Source organism: Bombus pascuorum, chromosome 1, assembly GCF_905332965.1.
Source record: "Bombus pascuorum chromosome 1, iyBomPasc1.1, whole genome shotgun sequence".
Taxonomy (NCBI): domain Eukaryota; kingdom Metazoa; phylum Arthropoda; class Insecta; order Hymenoptera; family Apidae; genus Bombus; species Bombus pascuorum.
Genome location: NC_083488.1, coordinates 21312767 through 21330288, shown reverse-complemented (window position 1 = coordinate 21330288; position 17522 = coordinate 21312767). Strand labels below are relative to the sequence as shown.

The following is a 17522-nucleotide window of genomic DNA, read 5'->3' as shown; positions in this document are numbered from 1 at the left end:
GTTCGATTGAACGTTCGATGTATAGCTATTATAGATCGACTTGGACAACGCGCGGGAGAGAACGAAGGAACTGTTGGAAGAATCTCGATTTTTGGTTATAAAGATTGTATACCGGAGTGCGTTGCGTTATGTTACTCGGTCGATAACATCGATTTCGCTCGTTGATTTCCATTTACACGAACCGACAGGCCCGTGTATACACACGCGGAGAGAAATAAAATGAAAAGTGTGTAGGGCCGGATGCTCTCGATCCTTCAATTTCTCCCGTAATTAATAAATGTGATTAATATTTTTGTCTCGTCGGTCAGCCGATTGATCGATGCTTGCCCAATATACAAATTGCACGTTATTAGCGGTCATTCGACGTTCAATTATTTCGGAGATCCGTTTGAAACGGTGCCTCTTTCAAATATATTTAATGGCAAGCCCGCAGCGCTCGATCATCCTCACAAATCCTCTTCAACTTGGCGAGACGTACGTACTCTCATTCAAGCAGAAGTCAAGCTCTTAGATCTTTCCCTCTCTCGTTGCGGCGGATGAAGTGGACGTTGGTCCAGAGAAGAGGCGGTTGCCCAATGCACTCAGCCAATTATAATTAATTAAACCAGCTTCTCGACGTTTTCCCCGGCGATTTTCCTAGCAGAAAATTCTCGCGTACCGCTTGAGATAGAAGTACCGGCCAAAGTAATATTTACATTGTGGCGAATGACTTCTTTCATGTGGGCTACGATCGCCGTTGTTATAGATCGCGATACAGACACGTAAGAATAAGCACACCTGTTTCCTATCTGTACACAAATTACCACGTCCATTAGACAGTGCAGTTTCACGGATATATCGTCAGTGAAGCATTTCGACATAACAACAGAAATTATTGCTATAAACGCATCTATGTTAGATGAAAAAATAACAAACATCTCTTTCAAAGCTTTGACGTAATAAATAGAATTTTCATGAAATTATCGGATCGAAGAAATAAACTGGCTTCTTTGGAGTTGGCAATAGAGCTTGGTAGCATCGTGGAAGAGGCAGTATTCTTGGTGCGGTTGGCGAGGTCGCCGTGGGTTGAGAGCACCGGCGTGGTTAGCCGCGACGACCGCAGCGACTGGTTCTGCCGCCTGCCGGCGTCTCCCTCACCCTCGCATTTCGCCGCGTATGTTCGTCTCATTCCCTCTAGTTGGCTTCGTCTCTCTCGTTTCTTCACCCTTTCTCCCTCGATCTCTCCTCTTTACTCTCCGTAGCGTAGCTGAGCGCGTCCATGGTCGTTCGGTGAGCACCGAGCCGCACCGAGGACACGTATCCACCGAGCGAACACGGGCGAACACGCAAACCGGCTGCGGCAGGCGGCAGGCAAGGCGGCTCCGCATAAACCGCAGCCGACCAAGCGCGACCGACAGCTTCGCCAACACTCCACGGCACTGCCTTATATTCCTTCTTCGCCCCGTGGAACAAGATAAAGAGCGACCGAACCAGACGGGAAGCGAGTTAGAACGGGACGGAAGAAGGAAGGAAAACGGTAAAACGAGTGTAGCCGTGGCACGGGGAGGGGTTCAGCGTTTCTGTGCATCGCACAAAAAGTTCATAGCTGGCGATAAACAGAACTACCATCGTATCGTCACTAGCACGGCACGTCACGTATTTATTTCATTAGGAGGGTCCTGCACCACCGCCTCCGTTGTGTGCGAAGCAAAAGGAGGTGGAGTAGTAGAAGAGAGAGCGAGAAAGGTAGAGAGGGGAGAAATTGTGCGGAGTGCTATTCTGTACATATGTATGTATATATCCCATCCCGCGTTCCGCGAAGCATGACAATGGGGTTTTCTAATCCTCCTTTGGATTAAGGGTCGAAAGCAGGGCTCGGTGCACGGTGGCGGCAGGGCGAGAGAGCTCCAGGTAATGGGATCGACGTTTCGTTATGTTACTTTTCCATTCTCATCCTCGGCCTCTATCCTCGACATCCCTCCTTCTTGGCTGCCCCACACAACCACGACTGCGCCAGCCTTTGGTGTCTCGGTTCGTAGGATCCATCCCACAGAGCCCTCCTCCTTCCTACCCGCTCCGTGTTTTTCCTCATGTAGCCCCCTATTTTTCATGTTTCGCTGCGGCTTCGCGTAGCACCTTCATTCCGTATAGGAACATCCGTGGGGCTCGAACAACAATCCGCGCGGATCCGACGTACGAGCGTCAACTCAAAAAGTTTCGTTCTCATTGGCCGAGGTCGCGCTTTCATTCGACTCTTTGCGGCTGTCGGATAACACAGTGGGGCTGGATGGCTGGCGATTGGCGAAGTCACGTCCAGAAGCATTCTGGTTGGTCGAGGCGGCACAGACAGTCCGCGCGGAGCAGTTCCTTTACGAAGCGAGCGGACGATAGCGGCAATCAAGTAGGAAACTGCTTGGGACTGTGTGCTGCGCGATATTCACATAGGGGCACCCCCTTGCCACACGCATAGGATCGTACTCGCTACACACGGATACTCGAACACAATCGCGTTGGATGCGCGTATATATATTCCATCCATAGCTCGCGATCTCGCTCTTACCATGTCTCTCTCTTTCCCTCTTTCTACGTTACTCTCACTTTATAGAGGAACGTTGTAGGGGTTGGGAAAACGGGTGGAGGCGCCATATTTGTGGTGGTGTGGGAAGTGAGGGAAATCACGAGTGGTGAGAGAGGCAGCCAGTCGGCGGCCAGTTGAGAGAGCACAGGAAAGGAGAGAAGGGCGGGAGAGAGGGAGAGAGAGAGAGAGAAAGAGAGAGAAAGAGAGGTTTTATGCGGACATCCGTGTCAGCCCGGTGACGGCCATTTTGCGAAAAACTTTCGATTTGTTTGCACACGCTGAGTGAACCGAGAGAAGCAACTAATACCTACGCGTATGCATGGCACGCCGTGTTCCGCGCCCTGTCCTCTCGTTTATTCGACCGTATCTGCGGGACCGAAAACTTTCGAGGCTTCCAGTCTTCGTGCTTCAACTTGCAAAAATCGCCGGACCTGTACACCAACGGAATACACGATTCGCGTATACGATATCGCCCACGGGCTAACGATGTATCTTTCTCAATTGTATCTGTTAAAGCGAAGCACCGGTCGGCAAAGATAATGGAGCAACAGCAGCAACAGCAGCAAGCAGTACATATATACGAAAAAAGCATTCTGAGAACCGTGCGTTCCCTTAGTCATTGCATCGCGTTTCACGAGATTGATACTCTGAATTGTCTAGATTCCAAAGGTAGTTGAATGGTGTAGTCGACAAATATTATTTGCACACACTCGTTAACCGCAGTATCAGCGATAATAGCATCGAAGGAATGGAAAAAAACGAATGTAATCAACGTTGATAAATGAGCACCGTTGAATCATCTTTCACTAATACAGAAATAGTAGACGTTGATATAAAATTTCACAACGTCGACATAATGTGAAAAAAATGCTGTCATTAAAATAATTCATAGACAGCAAGGGCGAAAGAGAACGAGGGAACAAAGAGGTAGGAAAAGAGAGGAGTGATGAAGAGGGACAGAGCAAACATATCACGTTGATCATGTACATAATAGAATCGATGTATGTATATTGTTCGATTGCGCCATGCTTAACGCGAATATAACCGTTCATTTGAAAACCGATTAATTACGGTCAACTAAAACGGCCCTAAAGCTATGGCCGGGTCACTCATCGCGTCAACAGCGCGCCAAAATCACGATAGACATATCCTCGTGCCTCGCCGTTGGTCGATAAAACAGATTAAGTATACGACAGGAACGACAGGTGCTATGAAATAGAGAGTGCCAGGAAGCAAAAAGCAAGAAAGAGCGAGAAATGAGAGTGGGAAAGAGCGAGAAAGAGAGAGAGAGAGAGAGAGAGAGAGAGAGAGAGAGAAGAAGGACGTACCGATGTTTTAACGAGCCGTGATTTTCGTGCTCGCCTTTTCGAGACCCTTACGTAACGCGACTTAATTGTGAAGGAGCTATCGCGCCGGTTAATACGAGCGTCGAGAACGAGGAGAGACATTCGAGGGGGTGCTTGGCGGGTTTAACTGTGGAGTAACGGCCTATAAGAGTGGGGGAAGGGAAAGATTGCTTTGGAGGGGATACCATCCCCACCACTTGCTCGTCCATCAGTCGCTCCGAGGCCGTTGTACAGAGAGGTTTGTTCTTGTTATCCGTCTGTGCGTTTAACATTTCGTGCTTCGCTTTCACGTTGCACGTCGGTTTCGTCCGATCGGCGCGCTTCCCGGCTTTTTTTAATTCCCGCACGCGCTGTTGTATCGGTACTAGAGGAGTTTTCTCGCACAGTAACGGAATAGACGTGTGCGTGCTAGTGTTAGTAAACTTAACCTCAAAGTGTGGCGGCGGGCCACCGTTTCAGTCGTAAACAAGCAAAGTGTAGTGTCTCTGTGTGATGGTGTTCCAATATTGAGGAAGTGCAGCCGTGAATACGAGAGGAAGGAGGAGCAGTTTTTCTTCTTTCGTTTAATCTGAAAGAAAAGGAAGCTTTACTCGGCGTATTCTTATCGCAGTTCTCGCCCTGTTTTACCGACCGGATAAAGGGCACGCCACGTTCTCCGTGCCCAACGGGATTCTTCGTATCGTCACGTTTAACCTCGATGAACGTAGAAGGCGGGTCGAAATAAGTGGTGACAGTAGAGTAGTTTTCGTTCGGAAAAGTGAAGTTACATGTTATCGATAAGAATGCGGTAGTTGCGGAAACGCACCGATGGATCATCATTGTGTATTCGAGGCGGGGACCTTGAAAGAAACGCGTCGACAGAAACGCGGACAGAACCGTGCTAAAGTTCGTTCATTCTCGTAGCCCACGCGGGCGATTTGAATCAGTGTTTTTGTTTACCGTTGTTGTTGTTATTTATTATCGTTAATGTGTGACATGAAGTATATCGCTTACGTGTTCTAGAAACACATATAAAGGTGTTTGTATTTTATATTAGTTGGAAATCATAGAAGAAACATGTATCCCAGTGCTGGAATCAACGCTGCTGCTGTGGCTGCCGCCGCTGCTGCTAGGCATCCGGTGAGTAAACCAATTGTTTCATCGATTCTACGTCCTTCGTTTTCTTCTGTTTATTTAAGTATGTATGTCCCTGAAATAATTTGTATATACATATTTCCATTGTTTTTTGTTATCGTTTTACAGTACAAAGTTCTGTTAACGAAATAACGGATTAAACTATCATAGTTTATTTCCTTATGTATCAAAATTCAGAGAAACCTTTCGAAGGCTTAATTCTCGTCGCGTTACGCCTTTGTTACGCAGTTTAAACGATTTGTACCTCGTAAGGGGAACCCGCGCATAGCTTAGCCACTTGGTTCGAGTTTCACGTGTACTGTGCTGCGCGTACTGCGCGCGATTCCGATCACGTTCAGTGGCGTAGAAACCAGTGTAACACCTTTCGACGATCGGTCGTCGATCGGATTACGAATTCTCTCGCATTGAAATTTTTGCGAACGCATGCCAGCCGATTATGGAACGGGATCGCGGTCGTTGTTACACTCGTGTACTAGGGAGCGGCGTGGTCACGTCAAAACATTCTCTCGATCGAAATAGAAACGGCGGCTGATCCGCGTTGGTCGAACACGCGATAATAATACCGATCCGTGCGCGGTTTCTTCGTGCGTCTCAGTTCGCTGCCACTGATACGGTCACGTGCGTCGCGGTGCACACATTTATCATGGTTCGCGCGTACGTTACCCATATAGGTTATGTACGTGTCGGATACACGTGCCTTTGGGGAGTGTATATACTGTATCGCGCGCGTACATACGTGTAACTCTGCCTCCTCGTTTCGAGATTTCGAGATATCGGACCGCGACGAGAGCGTGTTTGCGCGCGCGGCCAGAAATCCCGTCACGAATTCGATGTTAGCCGTGGACCGTGTAAAAGCCATTTCGTCTCGCCGCATCGCGTCGCAAGGGGGGAGGAGAGTCTATTGATCCGTGAATCGGAGATCCATGAATCAGTTATGCGAAACTCCTTTTTCTTCGCGTGTCCCCTCTCTATGGATTTCGTGTTCGGCTTATAATAGCTGCCACGATTAAACCGTCTCGGTCGTAGTACATAACCATAACGATGTACAAGATCGGACGAGATTGTGCTCGCGTATGTACGTGTAGACCGTGGAAGCATAGTTTCACGGCAAGTTTAGTCGGTGAAATTCTTGCTGGTCGATGAACAGGATATTATAAACGGTCGAGGAATGAAAAACGGAATAGCGTGACTTCATGTAAGCGCGTTGAATGTACCGGCGTGTGATATGTTTATTGCATTTATTCCAGCGCGACGATAGAAGCGCGGAAATGTCGTTGTATGCGATTAAACGTGCGACCGTGCGCATTAGCGCTAGTGGACGCAATATTTTCACGTTTAGGGTGACGCAGGGACGTAATATTGTACGTTTGCCAGGAAAAAATTACATCATTCACTGTTGCCATTATATTTGCCCCGGCACTGATAATCATAATAATTAGAGGCGAAAGCAAAAAAAATCAGCCATTACTTTGTATTATAACGGTGTGTTGTCGGATGGAAAGGGACCCCTCGGATAGAATAATGAAAGCTTCATCTGGCCCATCCCTAATAACAGGCGTTACACCGGATGCGGCCCGGCGATATTGTAGCACGTGGTGAACAGCGGGGGGGAAAAGAGGGCGAGAAACGCATCGAATAGAGAAAGACGGAGAATGAAACGGGAACGAACAAAGAAAAAAAGAAGATCGGAGGGAGGTAAAAGACAGTACTGGCAAAAGAGTCGAGGATGTCCCTCTAAAGGCGGTGACAATGTTGTGGAAAAAAGGTGGCTCTGTGTCGAGTGCCGTGAAGAAGCAAAAAGGGACAGACGTTGGCGAGGAATAAGGATGAAAGATATAGTTGTTTCGCTCTTTTACGTACGGAATAAGGGGCAGCCGTACGTCGGTGACGAAATAGTAGTGCATACACGGTATTAGACGAACATAACCTTCTGTAAACCGTGATATACACTCGCGACGGGCCCTGATTTGGTAAATATTGATGCGTTTAATCGGCCCGTTTGCCTCGACGCTTGTGTAAACGCGGTTCGCTGCGCGTACAGATGAAAAAACTTTTGTAAACTCGATGAAATCGAATATATCATACGTCTATCTTTTTTTCTTTTTTTTTTTTTGTTTCATTTCTTTTATTATTTGTTTTTGATTTTTTCTCTCGGTTTTCGCTGTCTATAATATAATATCGATCTAATAAAATACGTGCAAACAATGCGATCGAATTTCGCGGACCAAACAAAGACATTTGACTTGGTAAATGGCGGGGAGGGGAGGGGGACGTTTTGTAAGCAGCGTGGAACGATAATCGGAGCGATTTTAAGCTTCGAAGCCGTTCGACGCCACGCTGCACATGGTAATGCGTTGTTGGAGGCACGCCGTGCCGGGACATGCGAGCCGAGGCGAATCGAGTTGCGCTGTCGGCACGGAAATATGGAATCACAGTGATATCTTGAGCGTCACGTCGTCCATTATGCTGATGCGCCCGGTAAATTTCACGCATTATACTCCCATTATATGTTTCCTGACCGAGTGGAATCGCGATCTCGTGCTCCCGTTCGCGGTAATTACACGCTGCTGCTTCTTGTTCACCGGTGGGGAAAGAGAGGAATAGCAGGGGAGGAAGCGATTGTTTTAATTTCTGCCTCGTTCCATCGCTGCCGTGTTATTGCTTTACCTTTATATCTCCTTTCACCGTGTATTTGTTTATTTCCTCTTTTTTCTTCTCGTTTTACTTCATCAGTCATTTTTCACGCATGCACACAGAGTGGTTCGATCCTATCGTTGACTCGATATACCTCTGTGCGTTTGCTCGTTGATACAATTACCCACGTTGAACGAACGCGACGACCGGAAAAAATCGTTTCGCGCGACCTACTGTATCGACGAAAGAGCAGCGTGTCTGACTGGGTTCGATGGAGTATAGCCAAATTGTATTCTCCTATAACGTTTATTCGGCACCTGGGGCGCGTATTTCTTTCCCCTCCGGCTCTCGCCTATGTGACGCGACATATTGTCTGTTCCATTACTCTCTGAACTGGCGCCCCCGAGATTCACTTACGCTGCCCGCTCTCGTGTTATTCTACACGAGACCGCGTTAGTACGACCGTAAAAATCTTGTCGATAAAAAGGGAACGTTGTATCGGGCAGAGGGGAGAGCGTATCGAAGTGCAGTAAAACAAAGGGTGAAAAGAGAAAAGAAAAAGGGAAGAGGAAGAAGTGGAAGAAGAATAACGCAGACGGCTCGTTTCCGATAAGAACTTTCAGAGAACGTAAAAAGACGATTCTTCGTCGATACGGGAATCGTACTGTTAAGGTTCATGGAACGGATACCGATAAAACGATTTGATTTGCTCGTGCACGCTCGCCTAGTTTTCTCTTCAATAAGGCTGAGATAATTAAATGGACGAACGCCCTTTATCGCCGGCTTCCCGTTTATAATTGCTATTTGTAAGAGTTTTTAATGGGTCTCTCGATAGTCGACCGTACCCAGGGGCAGAGGGAATACAGAGATCTGAACTCTGGCTGAAGTAGCTTATTACGTTAAATGGTTTTCTTTCCGATATCGGAGGCGAATTAATCAGCGAAGATAGCCGTGGATCTTCTCTTGTGCTTCTTTTTATATCTTTACTTCCTCACTTCCGAAAAAGAAAAAAAAAAAAAAAAAGAAAAAGAAAAAAAGGTAGATCGGACGAGACAGTTTAGCTTAGCTTGGTTGCAGGTGCTTGGGAAGGGGCACGTATAATCCGAGGGTAGCCGAGCGAAAGAGACGAACAACTGCAACTGGGAAAGCATCCCTCGTCTCTGCCGAAATAATCCCCCTGACTGGCGCAACAATGGCCAGAAACGAACCCCCAAGCGTGAAGCGTAATACCCGAGTCCTCAGGGTGCCGTAAATTGGTCCGTTGGGAGCGCAAAGGAGAAGAGAAGAGCTGTATAGAGTGCTTTACCTATGGACCCTCGTGGTTACTTTGCCACCCCTCTAGTTCCGTCTTCTGTTTCAACAAGGAACATCCTACTCGAGAAATCCCACAGCAAAAGCTCGTTTCTTCTTTATTGCTTTACAATCGTTTTCGTGCGCTCGTCCGTTTCAGAACCATTCGAATCCTCCGCTCACATCGATGTTTCATAATTTACGAACCCATGAAAAATGTCTTATAAATTGGAAAGGTAACGAGGGATAGAAATTTCTTGCCGTCGTTCGATAGTTTGCGAAACATGCGATGAAAATCTTCAACCGAGTCGAATCGATGATAACAACGTACCGTGAAGAGTATTGTTTTTTCGTCCAGTCGCGGGGAGACGAGTCTCCGTTAGGAGCGTCAACGGGAGTCGTAAATTCCCGTTACGATCTACTGATCGACACCACGAGCAGGGCGATCCCCTGATTTCAGTTACGACAATAGGGGTGGTTAATTGAAATAACTGTAGTCTCCAGTTATCTATTTTTCTTTATTTTGCCACTTTTCACAACACTTGGAACGTATATATAAATATGTTGAGATGTATATCGGTTAACGCGATGAATCCCGATATCGTATGAAATTATTAGACTAGCTTGCCGAATGAATGCAAGAACCGTCCGAAGTATGTTGACGCGAAGAATCGAATGTCTCGTTCGCGTGAATAGAAGTACTGCCTCGGTGGCTATAATTGTACTTGAATGACTTGCCGATTGATGAGCAGAGACTTGACTGTCTGCTTGAATGATGAGCAGTGACTTGATTGACTGCTTAATGGAAGAGCAGAGACTTGACTGTCTGCTTGAATGATGAGCAGTGACTTGACTGACTGCTTTGTATAAGAGCAGAGACTTACTTGACTGTCTGCTTGAATGATGAGCAGTGACTTGATTGACTGCTTAATGGAAGAGCAGAGACTTGACTGTCTGCTTGAATGATGAGCAGTGACTTGACTGACTGCTTTGTATAAGAGCAGAGACTTGACTGTCTGCTTGAATGATGAGCAGTGACTTGATTGACTGCTTAATGGAAGAGCAGAGACTTGACTGTCTGCTTGAATGATGAGCAGTGACTTGACTGACTGCTTTGTATAAGAGCAGAGACTTACTTGACTGTCTGCTTGAATGATGAGCAGTGACTTGATTGACTGCTTAATGGAAGAGCAGAGACTTGACTGTCTGCTTGAATGATGAGCAGTGACTTGACTGACTGCTTTGTATAAGAGCAGAGACTTGACTGTCTGCTTGAATGATGAGCAGTGACTTGACTGACTGCTTTGTATAAGAGCAGAGACTTACTTGACTGTCTGCTTGAATGATGAGCAGTGACTTGATTGACTGCTTAATGGAAGAGCAGAGACTTGACTGTCTGCTTGAATGATGAGCAGTGACTTGACTGACTGCTTGACTGTCTTCTTGATAGAAGAGCACCGAGTGACTGATTGCCGAACAGTCTACTTGCTTGTTTGAGGAGTAGAAGAGCACCGAGTAACTGATTGCAGAACAGTGACTGACCCATCTCGTCTTGTTTAGGAGGAAAGCTCGGTGTGGGTGTACCCTTGCTGAACTAAGGACGCGGATTCGTTGTTCACACCTTTAGGTAGAATAGTGAGGGTAACGATCCGCGATGCCCATTGGTTTTTAGCCAATATTAATACGCATAATGCGAGGAGAAAGTCTCCTGCATATTTGGCTCATGGGTGTCCTTGTTCTTGGGAAAAACCCGCCATTTAACGGACACATCTGTTTTTTGGGAAAAACCCGCCATTTAACGGGACACATCTGCTTTCCCCGTAATTAACAAGAGAGTGCAATAAACCTAATGACTGTTCGAATGACCATCCATAAACCGAATAATATTTGTATGAATCGAAAGTAAGTTGAAAAGATTCGGTTTATGGTGGTTCCTTAGGTTACTGCAGGTCAGTTTGATGAGAGATAGGCGTCGGCGGTCAGACCGAAAGGTACGTCGCACTGACCGTCTAGCGCGCCGTAACAAGTATACACTTCCGGCTTTGCTGGCAGACCGAAGTGCTCGCGATTTCAAAATGCTCATACCGTTGCGGGCAGATGGAAATATGTAAACGCCCGTCGTATCTCGTGGTCAATAAATATTTCCCATCGAGTAAATTTGTTTGCATTATGACAGTAGTGATGGCTTACACGCACGAGAAGGGTTGGATCTTTTCTTTCGCGTTTCGGCGAGACATTCGTGCCCCGTCTGTTTGTCTTCCGGCAACGCTTTTCAGGCAATTATTTATCTTTCGGCCGTGCCCTCTATAGATAGCCCTGGTGAACTGGTAAAGCTGGGGGTTCGTTCTATCCTCGTCGAGCTTTCTCAGACACTGCCCGTTTCAACCGAGCTACAAGGGTTCCTCGAGTGTTCGGAACATAATCCATTGTGCCGGAGCGATTGTGTTTACGTCTGCATGCGTTTTCAAGTGGAATGGAACTCCGCTTCCACCAGGACCCCTCTTCTCTGTTCGGTGCTCGTTTAAATAACTCTCGAATTACCTCCACCATCTTTCACTTCTCCTTTTAACTCCTTCGAAAGGAGAGTTCTACCGCGTTTCGTACGTGGTCCGGGCAATCTCGTGCCAGTATATATTCCTCGATCGTTTCCTCACCGCTTAATCTTCCGTCTCTGAAGCTGAATCGCTTCTAGTATTAACCTCGCGATGAAGTGGCTGGCAAAGTGGCGATTCCTTTCAAATAGCACAGTTCGAACACTCGTTAAGCAAGCGTTTCGATCGAGACTACGAATTTCTCCATCGTTCCTCCGGTAATGGCTAACGATTCCTCGAATCGTGTTTACACCCATCAACGCTTTATCATCGTTGCACGCAACGTCTTTTCAGCTCAGCCTTAATTATTCATAACATCTATGGCTACGATAATCGGTCTTGTGATAGATTACACGTGCAATTAACCGGATTCGCGTCACTAATAACTTCTTCCCCTGTGGCTGGCAAAAAAGAATGTAGAGAGCAAAGGGAACAAGTCCGGGGGGAGGTGGGCATCGCGCATTCGATACGGAGGACCGCTCGCGATTTTCACGGCTCGTTAGTCACGGCTTTATAAATCGAACTATCCTCGAGGAAAAAAGGGAAAAAACGTTGTGCGCATACTTGTCTATGCTGGAATGTATGCGTGCACCTATATCCATAGACACACGTATATATCACCGACGAAGGCCGCCTGTATATGTGTATTTCGAGAGAAATGTGCGAGTGCATAAGTATTTCGTGCACGTTCGCCACGAATAATGCGTGCAGGCACTTGGCAAGGAGCGACGGATACCGTGGCGTAGCTATACACATGCGCATGAATATACATATAGTCACCACGCGAACGTTCACGTGTGTACACGTTTTGCATGTATACAGCGCGATAAATACGCCTAACCGCTTTGTAAACCTCGCTGGAAGGTGGATAGGGGGAAAAAGAAAGTCCGAGGAAGCCTCTTCAAGTCCCCTCGGACTTGCTCGTACAGGAGAATGGCACTAATTGGCATTAGGCTTGGCAGTTTGTCGTGTTCCCCCCTCTCTGAGCCTGCGTACGCTGCTCCCTGGCTCTGCTACATCACGCTGCCGCACACCGGAGCGTTTCGCGTTTCCATGACTCCTCTTCCGTGACTGCAGACATTTCTCTCCTCGCCTCTACCCTCCACCCTCCCCGCACCTTTCTGCCCCGTGTAAAATTGCTCGCGGGCCTCTCTTTCTCTCTCCGCAAGTCCATACAATCGGCTATATAGTATTACTTATCGCTGCTGGCGGCACGCACAGATCTGTAATATCGATCGCATATCCACGATCGCGCACCGCTCTCCCGTACACTTTTTCGTCCTTTAATCCTGGCGCTTTGGGACTCTGTAATTTCTCACCGCGGGGGGTTATTATCCTGCACCGGCATCGATGCCACGAAAAATGCCACGGCCTTCATGGACGATTCGGGAACGTGGTTCTAAAGGAGTTCCAATAGGTGATTGACTTTGGTGACTCATTCATCAGGCTCTGTAGGCTATACTTTTTCTCTATTTATTAGACAGCAAGATCAGACAGGAAATTGGTCAAATTAAATGGAGGTATAAGTGATCGTGTCGCCGAACGTTGTATTTGCTGAATTGTATGCTTCATGGGCAAATATATTGTTTACATTCCATAAGGAAAATTGATCGTGCAGGTGTTTTCAGGTTTTGAAAAATTGTCAAATATTGATATTGATCTGTATTATATTATACAACCGTTTGTTATATCAGATATCTCCAATATTTTTAATAAAATTGTATATTTGGAGGAGAATGATTCCAGGTTGAAATTCTTATGATTTTATTTAGATATTCTGATTTTTATATTCCTGATATTTTCATCTGTTTTGATAGGTAATATATCTGAAATAAATGGATGAGAATGTAAAATGTTATACAACTATTGGCAAATTCATTAGAGGAACTAAATGGAATTTTTCTGATTAATAATCGCGAGGATTTTAAAATCACTATTATGGTTTCATGACACGCTTCAGACTGAATTCAAAGTGCTGAATAATACAAGTTTAAAGCGAACCATTTATGAGATACTGCTACTCTGAACAATGGCGATAAATTTACTATTTTTTTTTTATTTTATTTTTTTTTTTTTTTAAGAACAGAATGGTGATTTTGACTTCTATCACACGACATATTAGATTTGCCAGTCGTTATTCGAAACGGAAGCAGTGGTTAATTTATCGATAACGTTTTACAATTCTTCTTAGAGATTTGAAAACACATTTATCATTTTAGGAATTATCGATATCAATTATTATGAATCATTATGAATGCAATTTTCATTGATCGGAAAGATTTAGCTGTATTTAGGTTTTGTATTTCTTCTGATTGATCGAGTGGACATTTTCTCGAGATAAATTTTGTAATATTAAAAATATTAAATTATTCAAGTATCTTTCACTTTTTATCCATCCGTGTATTTATATCTTATGAATATTACTTTATTCACATTTATCGCTGTACTACTATGTTTTATTATCCCAAGATTAGCGTGGCATTAGGTCAGACTATTTTCTCTCATTGCCCGAAATTGCTCTCATAATGCATTAAAGTATACTTAAAAAAAAGAGGATCTTATTTCGACACCAATTGTGTATTCTAAAATTAACTTCCTCTCTGTAAACCATTCAACATACTCTAAACTAATATTTCTAAACTAATATGGCCAACTCTACCCGTAGACTAAACTCATAACATAAAAGTAAAGAGAAAACAGCTTAAGCTGGTAGTTAAAACGTGGCACTGACAGGATTTTGCTCATAACACCTATAACTCTCTACAAGTGAAAATCTTTTTATGGTCGATGATTCTGCGAACAACCTAAAACGAAATACTCTAGGGATTTTCTTCCTTGCACCGCATTTCAAGACCACGAATAGCGTCCAGTCACGAAAACGGTCTGAACGTTTTTCTAGTGATATCCTCGAACGACACTCTCGTGAATTTTCAACCACTGCTCGTTCACTTATATACATACATAGGGTGATCTGAAAAAAAAAGAGCGAAGCAATTTAGGCGTATACGGTGGCTGAAGTGGAAATGTTGAATTAGCATAGAAATTCAAAAATTAACTTTGAAAGAGATAAAGTAAAGTAAAATAGCATAGGTATTTATTTAAAGCTTCTTTCATAATTTTATAAAATTGTTTTACGTCCTTAGATTTAAATTCATTTTTCATTGCGGATTCGATTTTCATTACTTAAAAATTGTATACGTATGCTGACAAATAATTATCTGTCTCCGTATCGTAAAACTCTACGTATTGGTTTGACTTAAATTATTACAAAATATTTCCCATAATTTTCTGATCTTTTAGTACGTGTTCTACATAAAAACGATACCGCATACATAACCTAGCTAAGACAATCGTGTCAACTCAAAACCAAGTCGAACGCAGTAAAAGTAAAACTTATTTGTAAACATGATTTGGAATATTTTGATCAATTAATTTTCAATCTCTCATTGACGCGGCTATAAGTCTTTCTCTCGATTTTACAATTACTGTGTACCTCAAAATTACTCGAGTCGTTCTTTCTGGATCACCGTGTATATACGCGTCTACACAGGGATATTCTTTCCGAATACGTCTATCCGGTCGGCGGCACACTGGTTTTCCGCAAACCCACCACGCTATGCAAATATTTGTCGGACGTTCGTCGGGCCCGGTGCACGCTCCTTCTCCATCTCCTTCTGTTCCCGGTCGTCGTTCACTCTGACGTATCTCTTAGGCCACGTCGTCATGGATACCGTCTACAGACGGCCGTGGAACGAAGGAAAAGAGAAACGTCCAAATATTTGCGTTCGACTAGCGCACACGGATACTAATCAGTTTCTTTTAGGCGCAGGACAGTGACACTGGCTGGCCTGAAACTCGCTGGACAACATTCGTATTGTTGTTCTGTTACTTCTGTTACGAGTCTATCCAGATATGCACACGAACGAGATCATAAAAACAATCCTATAGGTATTCTCGTGGCTGAGCGTAGCTCGTATATAGCTTGCAACGTAGCTGGATGTTTTTGCGGTTTTTGGGAATGTTTTCTTTGCTGATACTTTATTGACGTTGAATCATGTTACGAACAATTTTTTTTGGTAACTACATTCACTTCAAATCTGATTCTCGTTATAACGCTATAACGCTGCTCGATAAGAGTTATTATGTATTTTTATCGTTGATACATTTGCAAATTTATCGTTTATTTGATCAATAATTCATTAAGGTGCAATTGGCACAGCAATTAAAGTGCAGGGTTAGAAATGTCTTTGTCGTGCCTGACCGAGATCTCGAGTCCTTATCCCCTTGAATCTCTGCCAGTTTGCTTGTTCTGGCGCCCCGTTATAAGTTTTTTTTTTTTTTTTATTTTGGTTATTTTACAATTTGTCCTTATGGACATTTGGTAAAGTGTTATATCTTGTTGGTGAAGAAAAAAAAAATAAAAATAAAAAATAAATACAGCATGTGGGCGGCTACCCCCAGCGGGGTGCCAGCTTCGTTTTTTCTAAGTTATATCTTTTATGACCCGTTATAAGTAAAATAAATATTGTATATCGAGAATTCCCCATAGCGGAAGGAGTCACCTGGAAGAAACACAACGCCTTTTAACTTCAAGGAGTCTGCTTATGTAAGTTGCAATGTTTGCCGTTAAACGATACCGGATTAAATTTTCGAAACAATCGTTATTTCAAGGCAATGGAACAAATAGTCTAACAGCTAATTTACGATCTCTTGAGTGTTGGTTTCACCGGCAATGTCAAAAGGAACAAAGTATATATAAAAAGAGGTCGCGACCGAACGACGCCACTTCCATTGTCTTCGACCAATCATCTTACCATTTGTGATCGTAGAAAAATGACGAGGAAAACTCGAGCTGGAAAAACTGGCAGTTTGTCACGAATAGGAAAACATATGGTAATTCATGGAAATGTGTATTTGAATACTTGTAAATATCTTTTCTGAATATATTATACGCGTTATAGAAGGGGTAATGTATGATGTACAAGATAATGCGCTTATCATGATCATATCGGAAAAGTTTGAAACAAATACGAATATTTATATACGGAAATTACACGATGTTTGAGTTTCTCTTCGTTTCTCATTTACATCTAAATTTCATTGTACGAGTACACGATTAAGATTCGGTTCTCAAGAAACTAATATCTTGCTAACATAAGTTGTAAAGTAAATTTATAAAACAGGATTCGTAATATCATTAATCTTGTGCATTTTTCAATTTATCAAGTGAATATTAATAAACCTTGGAATATTTAGTGGTACTTCGCGTTAGCATTAATTATACGTTTAAGACGATCGTTCACGTTGTATATTAATATTTTAGTAAACACACATGTTGTAGTAAGTATCTGGTTACTTCTATATACATCTTCAGATTGATTCTGTCCATTCTCCACTATTTAGCAATCAATTAAATTGTAACTCTCCGGTGAGTCGCGAACCTTGGATCATATTAATGCTCAAAGTGGAAGGTTGATTAAAGAATTCTAGTATGATCGCGATTTTGTTAAATTTTTATTTAAAATTAGTATGATGGTAATTTTGAAATCTTAGCATTATTGTGATTTGTAAGTCTCTTATTCTCGAAGCGCATGGTGTTTATTTTCTAGAGATCAATCTAGGGAATGTGTTTTCCTCAATGTTTCTTATGAGGCGGGAATGCGTATGTCTGTCCAATCGTGCGTCCAAGTCATGCGTCCAAGTTATGCGTCATGTGCGTATCTGGACGAGGATGCGTAGCTTAACGTCCTATTAGTCACATCGTCCTGTTGTCTATTGCCGAGTTTTTTCTTGGCGTCGTAGTTTATGAAACGTTGTTTGCTATTAAGCGGATCCGTCCAGCGCTTAAAATGGTAATTAAGTTGTAGACGTGATCCGAGTTGTAAACTTTATAATGTGACAATATGGAAAAGTTTTCAAAAATAGCAGACCTGTTGTCCGTATCGTAAACTTGGGATAATTTTGTAAAGT

General features: G+C 43.9%; 1 protein-coding gene across 3 annotated transcripts in view; it reads left to right on the top strand.

Moving 5' to 3' along the window:
• Positions 1–4098: 4098 nt before the first annotated feature.
• The window catches only part of LOC132908078 (protein groucho-like), a 162439-nt gene continuing 149015 nt past the window's right edge, over positions 4099–17522 (top strand). For 2 of the 3 annotated variants that reach the window (XM_060961720.1, XM_060961711.1), the window contains exon 1: positions 4099–5022. In XM_060961720.1, coding sequence (XP_060817703.1) covers positions 4960–5022 — 63 coding nt within the window. In that variant the 5' untranslated portion in view covers positions 4099–4959. Of the gene's footprint in view, positions 5023–17317; positions 17405–17522 lie in introns of those variants that run through there. The other variant, XM_060961730.1, reaches the window with a different exon arrangement.